This window comes from Pimephales promelas, chromosome 8 (assembly GCF_988280905.1).
Source record: "Pimephales promelas chromosome 8, fPimPro1.hap1.1, whole genome shotgun sequence".
NCBI lineage: Eukaryota > Metazoa > Chordata > Actinopteri > Cypriniformes > Leuciscidae > Pimephales > Pimephales promelas.
The window spans coordinates 28,808,533-28,819,527 of record NC_142776.1 but is presented as its reverse complement, the minus strand read 5'-3'; the positions used below and the strand labels follow the sequence as shown (position 1 = coordinate 28,819,527).

The window sequence follows — 10,995 nt, the reverse complement described above, 5'->3', positions numbered from 1 at the left end:
AAAACACTAGTTTATTAATAAACAATTCAAATGTTTCATGCATAATCGTTACTTTTGCCGGTTCTTTGTGGCAAGCTTTATGCATACGTTGAGATGCGGAATATGCAATTAAAAACGCTCATATGGTTTCTCTCCCATTTAATTAAATCAATATATGTGATTACTGATAATACAAATGGCTTAAATGATCTACTACTAGTCGACTAGAAAACTAGGACTCATTTTGAGGAATGAATGAACATAATAAACCTCTGTTCAGAGTGCCGCCGTGCTGGATTGTGTAGAGCGCTCATTGAATTTGAGGATTTATCGTGTTTAGGCTAAAAACAGGGCTGGTGCTTATCGCGGCTTGGGAAGAAACTGTATCTTGCAGTACATTTTAAACAAGGAAATATAGCGATTCGGCATGAAACGTTGATAGAGCAGTGAAAGGGTTCTGTCCACAGCAGAATGACACGACAAACTCATTTTTTTTAAAAATGTCGTTTAACGCGTTTTGGAAAAGAGCTCTTCATATATATATATATATATATATGTGTGTGTGTGTGTGTGTGTGTGTGTGTGTGTGTGTGTGTGTAAATACATACATACAGTATATGATCACATTAGGATTGTTTCCGAATAATAACAATAATAGATTTCACAAACAAATATACATTAATTACAAATCAATATAACACATTATTATCATTGACCATTACTAACACTCAGCTGTCGGTGAATCTTAAACTCCTGTGCAATAGATGGCGCTACATGTGAACCTGAATTCTCTTTTATATGACCTTTCTCCCTCTCTGTAGAAAGCGTGCTTCAATGACATCTCAGTTAGTGATGTAAGGAAGCCTGTGTTGGTTGATGAAGATATAGAAATGGCTTTATATTCTTTGTTTCGATCTGTCAGGACTGAAGTAGTCAAGGTGGGCTTTGACTCATTTACCGCACTGAGCTTTCTAACCTTTTAATGCCTTTGATTAGATGCTTTAAAAGTTATCATCTTTTCATGCTAGTCTAGTTTGAGAAGATTTTTTTGTCTTGTTTGCTTTTTTTATCTTGTATTTTAAATAATACATGACTGTATTTTCTTAACGGTTTCCATTCAGCTGTGTTATGTCCTGTGCCATAATTTAATCACGTGTCTTAAATATGTTATTCATAGGGATGTCTCGCACAGCATGCCCAGTCTCTCTACACCAGCTCCCCGAGTTTAGCAGCGGAGAAAACACTTCTCCTCAAATTACGCAAAGCTACGGGCTACACCTTCATCAACTGCAAAAAGGCACTGGAGAAATTCAACAATGACATTACACAGGTGCAATCCAATATCTATCTATCTATCTATCTATCTATCGATCTGTCTGTCTGTCTGTCTGTCTGTCTATCTATCTATCTATCTATCTATCTATCTATCTATCTATCTATCTATCTATCTATCTATCTATCTATCTATCTATCTATCTGTCTGTTGATTTGTCAAGCAAACAAACACATCTTGTTGTCTTAATATATATATATATATATATATATATATATATATATATATATATATATATATATATAATGACATATGGTTAAATGGTAAGGGATGTGAACTAATTTTGACTTCAAATGTGATGTTTGCAGGCAGAAAGCTGGCTCCATGAACAAGCAAAAAAGGAGGGCTGGAGCAAAGCAAGCAAACTGGAAGGTCGGAAAGCCAGGGAGGGGCTGATTGGTCTCATTAAGGGTGATAATGCAGCTGTCATGGTTGAGGTAGACTTAACATGCCAATCTTACCACACAATGATATTTGGTCTCCAAAATTATGTGGTGTGTGAATGAACTAATGATCACTAATGTTATTGTTTAATGTTCAGGTGAACTGTGAGACAGATTTTGTTGCAAGAAATGAGAAATTTCAGCAGTTGGTGAAGGATGTTGGTTTGTCAATAATGGCTAATCTCGTCAGCAAAAAACAGACAGGGTATCTTAAGGTACAGGCCCTTCATTTGCAGTTTGAGAAATGTGCATTTCTTCCACACCTCTCCAATCTCTGAATGCTGATCTGTTCTCTGATTCAGAGTGAGCTGTCAGCTGAGGACATGTCTAAGCTCCACATTCCTGAGGGACCCTCCCTGGCAGATCAGGTGGCTTTGACTATAGGTGAGAATAAACAGTTTACATTATATTAATTTCAGCATAACCTTCGAAAACCAGGTTTCTCTGTTATTTCTTGCTCCTTAAAAAGTTTTTCATCTGTGATAATAATAATAACAAATGTTTCTTGCATCAAATCAGCATATTAAAAGATTTCTGAAGGATCATTTGAGACTGAAAACTGGAGTAATGATGCTGAAAATTCAGCTTTGCCATCACAGGAATATTTTAGTAGTTTTATGTAATATTATTTCACTGTATTTTTGATCACATAAATGCAGCATTGGTGAGCACAAGAGACTTTTTAAAACCGTTTTTAATAATTGTACTGATTCCAAACTTTTGAATAGTAGTGTATTTATCTGTACAGTACAGGAAATTACATATTTACAAAATGTTATTGTCTTCACAAAATGATTTACACAAACACTTGAAGCTTTTCAACACACCGTGGCCTCTGCTACCTTTCACCTCCTAATAATTAAATACAAGCATTAAAATAATAATATTTTTTCCCCTTTCAGGGCGTCTGGGTGAGAACATTGGCATGCGGCGAGCCGTATCACTTGTCGTGCCATCTGATTGGCACATTGGCTCATATGTTCATGGAATGGTTCCTGGGCAGGTTGGCATTGATATGGGGCGTTATGGATCGCTAGTTGTGTTTCAAGGTGGACCAAAGGAAGGGACAGATACTCTGGGAAGGAAGCTGGGGCAACATATAGTAGGTGAAGCACCTGTTTCTCTTGGCAACATGGACGATATACCATGTGGTGAATCTGAGACGAGACTTTTGCCCCAGACCTTCCTCCCAGATCCCAAATACACAGTGGGACAGTACCTGACTTCGCAGGATGCACGTGTACTAGACTTCATACGTTTCAAATGTGGAGAGAGCACCAGTCAGGAGGAGTGAGCAGAGCCATTTTAATGAGAAAATAAACGGCTTGTAAAAATATGAATTCTATTTCCTGTAATCTATAAAATGTATGTCTTGTCATCAACTTAGATCAAAACTATATTTTCAGCAAAATGCATCTGAAAACTGACATATTACTGGTAAAACAACAGCTAAACTGCTGGTTCTGTGCCACCACAAAAAATAAACATTTTACAATCTAAAAAATCTGATGTCATAGATTTTTATTTGACTAAATTTCAAAATTTAGTGCCATTGTTTTGTCTCAAGATGCACACCAGTAATGTTTCTCTTAGGCATGTTTATAAGCTACTTAAATGCACTAATTGAACTATGCCTAATCCTGGCTTACTCTTAACCCTGTCTGTGAAACTGGGCCTGGGTCATCTTGCTACAAACTAGAGACCATATCAATTTTGGTATTCCCTTTAGCAGTGAAATACAATTTCTAACATATACAGCATCTAATATGCTAGAATAACTGTTTGTATGTTGCAAAATAAGTTCTGAAAAGTTAAAGGCTTCTACAAGCTACCAAACCAAATCATAACCACCACATAGTCCTGAAACACTACAAATAAAGCTCTAACATACTAATTATGCAATGATTAAAAATTAAAAGGAAAATGATAAGTCTAAAGAAAATGTGGAAGACATTTCTATATGTGCAGAGGCTTCTTGACATGATTTCCACATGATGTTGTCTGAGAGAAATGTAGCTGACAGAACATCAGTTAATATTTCAGTAGTTTAATAACATGCACATTTTCACGGTTCTCTGATGTTGGTTTATAGTCACACTGGTGTTTCAAATGGAATAGTATAACAATAATTGGCAGAATAATAATAATTGTTATTATTGTTAGTTTTAATAACAAATATTTTGTCTTCAAAAAAATGAAGACAAAATATATTACTTTCTTAAATCACAATTTTACTATAAATAAAGAAATAATATTTGATTATTTATTTTACAGTAAAAGTTACAATACTAATATTGTAGAATTGTCTTTGAATCAGAAAGACACCGAAGTTGCCAGTCTTTTCTTCCCTATAATGACGCAAGAAAGGAAATTGAGAAGAGAAGAGAAGATGTTCCAAGAAGGAGGGAAAGTTATTTTGATTAAAGATTAATTGTGCACGCAAATAAATAATTTATAATAGATACTGCAATATTCTATAAAATAAGAATTGACCATTTTCACTGCCTCCGAAACTTTCTACGTCATAAAAATTTATTTATCCGTCAAGCATTTTGAGAGGTGTTTTGACAATTCAGAACCACCGAATAACATACGGAAAACGCATAAGAAAATTTTGGACTCAGTGTAAGGACCTTAAATTGCAGATTTTGATAACCGATGTAATAGGTTTGACTTACCTATATCGCAACTTCAGTTTTATTTCAATTCAGCCCCGTTCAAGCTCACAGTTCCATTGCGAACGGAAACAGCATTACGGTATTCAAGTTTTTCTGCTGCGGATTTAATACTGACTGGCCGGTAATGACCATAGAGGGAAACCAGCGCCCGCACTATTTGATTGGCCGATTCAACTTGAATCGAGTTGACATGACATCATCGTGAATAAAGGGGTGTCACAAAGTGTGTTCGCCCATACTGTAATTCACACAGCGCCCATACTGACGCTCCCTCCGCTCCATCCTCAATCACTGCAGTCATGGTAAGTCCATTATTATAGCCTGGTGTCATCTCTCATTTTCACTACAGTGTGCAGGTAACGCCTATTAGTCACACAGTCGGTAGGTGACCGTTAAACAGACTGTTGATCTCATAAGGTTTTTTTTTTAAACCGCCAAGCTCTGCTATCAATCAGGCCAACACATTTAACTTAATTCTCACGTGTCTTGGTTTGCTCTGAGTGTTTTGAGGGAGGATCTCAATATCCTTTATTGTAAGATCAAACCAATGCATCTTCGGTTTTAATGCTGATCTTCTCTATTTCCATCCTCATCCTGGCATGGACAGTCTGACTTCTCAGAGGACCAGATTTGCGGTGAGTAATGTTGACTACTTGAATATATTGTTATTATGTATTCGTCGAGGTTATGTAGTTGCCGATTAATGCTATTAAACGTAGGCCTGCACATCAGCTTTGAGTCTGACAGATGTGCAGTCAATGCTTAGCACTTAGACACACTATTGTGTAGTACCTCATGTCCAATGTAACACAGCAAAATTCGACCGGAGGTTTCTTTAATATTTTAATTCGTGATGCTAAATTGCTGGGGTTACAGTGCAGAGACAGCTTTCAGATGCGGCACCGGAAGCTGCTGCTGTGGAATGTGCAGCTAGAGAGACGCTACGTATGAACAACATCAAAATGGATTGGGTGTGAATTCAAGAAAATAATGATAATTTGATCTGCTGAATTTTATCGAGCTGTGATGGAGTAATATTGTGAGTCATGTTTGTTTTAATTGGCCGTAGTTCAAGCACATTGCTCCAAGTAAACGTTTAGGCGAGTGCTGCGGATTTGATTCATATTAGTGATTCGAATCTTTTGAATCAGGTCTGTGAAAAGATTCATCCACTGACCCGGGTTGAAGTGTCGTCTTTTGTATTAAAAGTGAGTCATTTAATCATTCACACAAACGATTCGTAAATAGCGATAAACAAATATATTACAAACAAATGTATTGCGATATACATCCAAATCCAACGGCCTATTGAAAAATTATACTGCTGGGACTTGGTTCGATGCATCAGTTGTTGATTCAATTGGATATGTGGGCTTTGCACTCAAAAAGTAAAGGAAGATAAATTAATTCCATACAATTCTATTTGATAATTTATTAAAGCTAATTGAAAAGTAAAACTTTGAGTCTTTACACTAAGTCTTTTATTAGCAAAAAAACATGCATGGACGAATTGTTCACTATCATAACTTGCATTTAGATAGGATAAAATGACATTTTGATGAAAAATGTATTACATTTTATCAAGCTATAAAACAACAACAACATTAGCCTAAAAAAATAAGCGATTCAATACCGTTCTTATGTCACTGCAATTGAAATCTTTAGTCGCTTTAACACACTTCTAACTTAATTCTTGTGTTAGTCCATTATGTGTTATTCTACCTTGCTTATTAAAAAACCTCACACATTAGACTGTGGAGTACAAAGTGCACAGGGTCAGTGCAAAGTGTATAGTGTGTCATTTTGGACACAACTAATATTCCTGTTGATGTGGTGCTGCGATCTCTCTTCTGCCCATATATGGTTAATCGCAGTGAGTGTGTGTGAAGTTTGACTTAGGCCGGCCTGGGAAGTGTCGCATTCCTGTAAGCTGCTCTACCAAGCATTATGATAGCAATCTCAAATCCTAGAGCAAGAGCTAGAAGCATAATCATTTTAGATCAGAATTTGCTTGTTTCTTTATATCACATAGGCCTGGTTTCACAGACAGGGTTTAGATTAAGTCAGGATTAGGCCTTAGTTTAATTTGGACATTTAAGTTGTTTTTACAAACTAAAGATATCTAAAGATAAGTCAATGCAATTTGCTTTCAGTTAGAACATGTATTGTAGTCTGGAACTATCTTAAGCTTTGTCTGTGAAACCAGGGGACTGTTTTTTTAACCATTATCATTTTCTTTTTTCAGTCCAGATAACTACATATTATTTTCTGCTAATGCATTTTCCTACTCTCTTTCTCTCGTTAACAGAGTTTAAGGAGGCCTTCCTCCTGTTTGACCGAACGGGAGATGGGAAGATCATGTACAATCAGTGTGGGGATGTGATGCGTGCTTTGGGCCAGAACCCTGTCAATGCTGAGGTCATCAAAGTCCTGGGAAACCCCAGTAATGAAGGTCAGACCCTTCTTTTGCTGCATTGTCATGTGTTACTTGTTAAACAAATCATTCCTTTTAATACTGGAAATTATTAAAGGTTGTTGGTATAATCATGGTTGAATCATCAATGTTTAAAAGCCCTGCCTTGTTCTTTTAAAGGGATAGTTCACTCAAAAAGGAAAAGTCTGTCATCATTTACTCACCCTCATGTTGTTCCAAACCCACATGACTTTGCCATTTCCCTTGATCAATAAGCTATACTTCTCCCTATTCTGTCAGACAAAAGCAATTTGTCTCCTTTAATCAGTCTAAGATGCAATCAGGACAACTTCAACAGTCCCACTGAATTAATCTAGTTGTGTCTTATTCTTCCACAGTTATAATTCAATTGTTAAGTGATGATTTTCTTGCTTAATTATCAGTGTGTTGGTGTAAATACAAATAAGAGTGATTGTAATGTTCTTTTTTCTCAGATATGAACATGAAAATGCTGGATTTTGAGCAGTTCTTGCCCATGCTGCAGGCCATCGCTAAAAACAAGGACCAGGGTTCCTTTGAGGACTTTGTGGAGGGCCTGCGGGTGTTTGACAAAGAGGGAAATGGAACGGTGATGGGTGCTGAGCTGCGACATGTCCTCACGACACTGGGTAAAGAGTCATGGCCTTTTTTAGAATGATCTTACAATATATTGGGATATAGTCTTTCTTTGATTACTCCCAAGGTTTCTACTTCATAGGAAGCGTCTTTGAAAACCTGAACTAAAATAAAGTGCTTATGATTGTTTGACAAAAACTGTGTGCATGGTATAGGGAGAGTTCAAGTATGAATTCAATGAATAAGAGATATTGGATATACAGTAGGAAAAAGTCTTACATTGACTTTTTTCTATTTCTACTTGAAAAATAGTTTTTTTCCTAAACATTTTTTATGCCATTGTTGTCAAATTTTTAAATTTGGCCTTTACCTACCCTTGTGCACAACATATGATTATTAAAAAAATATAAAATAATTTCCAAGAAGCCATTTCACTTGGATATGCGTCACAATACAAAAAAATACTATCACAATTTCCGTGTCATTCCATTTCAAGTTTGTTCAAAACTGTCATAAATGGATTCTCTCATTAAGTACAGTATTTTGAATCATAAAAACTGATTTGTATTGAATGATTTTTTTGTTGGATTATATCTGTCCTTTAAAAAAAAACAGATTGACCAACACCAACAAAGCACTAGAAACACCTAACATATAGAAATTACATTCTGTAAAACAGGTTGAAATATATTTTTAAGGGGGATATGATGTGTGTTTTATGATAGGTGAGAAGATGACAGAGGAGGAAGTGGAGACGCTCTTAGCAGGGCATGAGGATGCTAATGGCTGCATCAATTATGAAGGTACCACAATCACAAATTAGTCTTCTTTTTGTCTGAACATCAAGACTAGTGCAAGTGTCAAAGTTTAATCCATTTGCTTTTCCTTCTGACAGCATTTGTGCGCCACATTATGGCTGGTTGAGGAGAGGGTACGAATGGTCCTCAGTTTGTTTTTACTCATTCTTCTCTCCTACAGCTCCCTCTCTACTGTGTCCCCTTTAGCCTAGCATGTAGCATTTCTGCATGTGCATAATGTAGGCGTCTCCTGACTCCCACTGTTGCCATGGTGATGCTGTGCCAGTGCTAACAGAGTTTGCTGGTTTCTCTTATGCCCATCTCCCCAAACCAGCCATTCCACTTTATTCGGAAATGCTGTGTTTTGGAAAACTTTAATATTGTATATTCAAAACCAATTTGCTTGCACTACTTCTAATAGGCCACATACAAACTGCTGCTAGTTGTCATACTGCTGAGTTTGGTCTCAATGAAGAATACTCTCCGAGGCTGCATTTATTTCATCAAAACTACAGTAAAAACAATAATAATATTATGAAATATTATTACAGTTTAAAAGAAGTTTTCTAATGTAATATATTTTTGAGATGTAATTTATTTCTGTGATCAAAGCTGAATTTTCAGCATCATTACTCCAGCCAGTCTTCAGTGTCACATGTTCTTTCAGAAATCAATTTAATTTAATTGCTGATGTGGTGCTCAAGAAACCTTTCTTATTATATATATATATATTTTTTTTTGTGGATTATTTGATCTAAGGAAAGTTCAATATAAACGCTTTTATTTGAAATCTAAATCTTTTGTAACATTATAGATGTCTACTGTCATTTTGAACAAATGAATGCTTTCTTGCTGAATAAAAGCATTTATTTATTTTCTTTTTTTAATTTAAACCTTACCCCAAACTTTTGAATAGTAGTATATCACAGTCATAAAATGATTCTCTCAAAAGCAATAAATCTTTGACCAGTTTTGTTGCGTGCGTACGTGATAACTGTTTTTAAATGTGATTGTCATTCCTAAATATCTGCAGTGTACGCAAATATACAGGATATAGAAGCTGATGTTATTGTGATGGAAAAATGACTATCGGCATCATATTTCAAGGAATAGAATTTCAATAGAATCTCCTGCTTTCTGGTATGAACATCTGCTGTTACTTTGTAAGGAGATGTATTGTAGTGCTAATATCCAGTCCTGTCACAATGTTGGTCCTGCTTTCTCTCTCTCTTCTGTTCTTGTGTATCTGATCTATTTATGCCTTTATAAGGTATGCTAACCCATTCTAATTTCATTTAGGCCTGGACAATCTCTCTTCCTCCCCTCTCTGTCAAATCATCCTGGGGCTTCTGCAACTACACATACTGTGCGATCTTTGACTGTTTATGGGTCTAAATGTATCTAGAACTTCATGTGTGGTGTCCATGGCAACATTTGCTGATCTAGTGGGTTTGAATTTTGTTGGATTCCTGCCTCATATTTCTTCTTTTTTTCTCTCTTTTCTACAGAACTCGTAAGGATGGTCATGAGCGGTTGAAGAATTCAAACAAATTATTATTATTTTTTTTGTCAGTCAGGCCCCCCCATTTATGTGATTTCTTCATTTCCTTATTAGCTTTTTTAAATTATTTGTTCTTTATTTTTTCCTTAAGTGCCTTTTATCATGTTTCTGGAGGATTATGGCTCATTTAATTCCAAAAAAACTTCCACTGATGTTCATAGGTTTGCTTGAATACCTTCCATTCAGCCATTGCATTCTTTCCACAGGTCATTGTATTCAGCCTCTGTTTGTCTTAAACTGTGAGGGACATTTTGATAGGCTCTTATTTCATTTTTTTTTTATTAAACTGTTCTCTAAATGTTTGTAAGTCAGTTGACATCCCTCCTTAATGTTCATCATAATAAATATTCAGAATTATCTTTGGTTTTGTTGATTTCTCATGTCAGAGTTGTGAGCGGGGGTGTATGTGTGTGGGTTGCCTTGTAGGGCATTGTTGCACCAACCACTCCATTTTAGTGAAGATATTAAGTAACACAGACTTCTCTCTCCCAATAAACATGATACAAAACAATACCAAATCAGGAGTATGTGAAGGTGTTTGAATGTGCTGGCTAAGAACATATTGTCGCCTACATGTTTTAGTAGTCCTGTGTTTACTTTAAGAGATAAGTTGACTTACTAAACAAAACCTTTAATGACATGTAACACTCAAACACTGTGATGCAGTGGGTTGAGAGTATGAGGGAACGTGTTTAAGGGATAGTTCACTTTGAAATTAATTTTTGATATGTTTTAGCTTACCTCAAGGGCATCCAATATGTAGGTGTCTTTGTTTCCACAGCATTTTCAATTTTGACATTTTTTGGTCAAACCGTTCTTGTCTGTCAGTCATATAATGCAGTTTTAGGGGGTCCACCTCAAAGAGCATGCACAGAGAAGTCAAAATTAAACATGATTTAATGACTCGTACATGTAAGTACACATTAATGGCCTAAGACACAAAACGAGTGGTTTGTGTGAGAAAACAAACGGTATTTTTTATATTTTTTTACCTCTTGTTAACAGCCGTCGAACTGATGAATCAGATGTCCAACTGACGTTACGCCGGAAGTGATCTCTCACGCGTCTGCGTCAGCGTCACGCATTGTTTACACGGAGATTTCGGAAGTTTTACCTTTCACTAAACATATTTAGATATATCGAAATCGTCTTCCATTGCGATTTCCCATATATCTA

General features: G+C 36.0%; 2 protein-coding genes across 3 annotated transcripts; both read left to right on the top strand.

Moving 5' to 3' along the window:
* The first annotated feature begins 767 nt into the window (after nucleotides 1-767).
* tsfm (Ts translation elongation factor, mitochondrial) lies at nucleotides 768-3,259 on the top strand. The gene is made up of 6 exons (XM_039689187.2): nucleotides 768-917; nucleotides 1,157-1,309; nucleotides 1,621-1,749; nucleotides 1,854-1,970; nucleotides 2,058-2,139; nucleotides 2,658-3,259. The coding sequence occupies exons 1-6, from the start codon at nucleotides 870-872 to the stop codon at nucleotides 3,047-3,049; spliced, it is 921 nt and encodes a 306-aa protein (XP_039545121.2). The 5' UTR covers nucleotides 768-869; the 3' UTR covers nucleotides 3,050-3,259.
* A 1,344-nt stretch (nucleotides 3,260-4,603) lies between these two features.
* Nucleotides 4,604-10,176, top strand: myl6 (myosin, light chain 6, alkali, smooth muscle and non-muscle). 2 transcript variants are annotated; one of them, XM_039689200.2, is made up of 7 exons: nucleotides 4,604-4,735; nucleotides 5,041-5,068; nucleotides 6,742-6,885; nucleotides 7,341-7,514; nucleotides 8,187-8,264; nucleotides 8,357-8,392; nucleotides 9,767-10,176. In XM_039689200.2, exons 1-6 carry the CDS (start codon nucleotides 4,733-4,735, stop codon nucleotides 8,383-8,385), a joined length of 456 nt encoding a protein of 151 aa, XP_039545134.1. In that variant the 5' UTR covers nucleotides 4,604-4,732; the 3' UTR covers nucleotides 8,386-8,392; nucleotides 9,767-10,176. The 2 variants fall into 2 exon arrangements, with proteins under 2 accessions (XP_039545134.1, XP_039545133.1); XM_039689199.2 differs by lacking the exon at nucleotides 8,357-8,392.
* The last annotated feature ends 819 nt before the right edge of the window (nucleotides 10,177-10,995 follow it).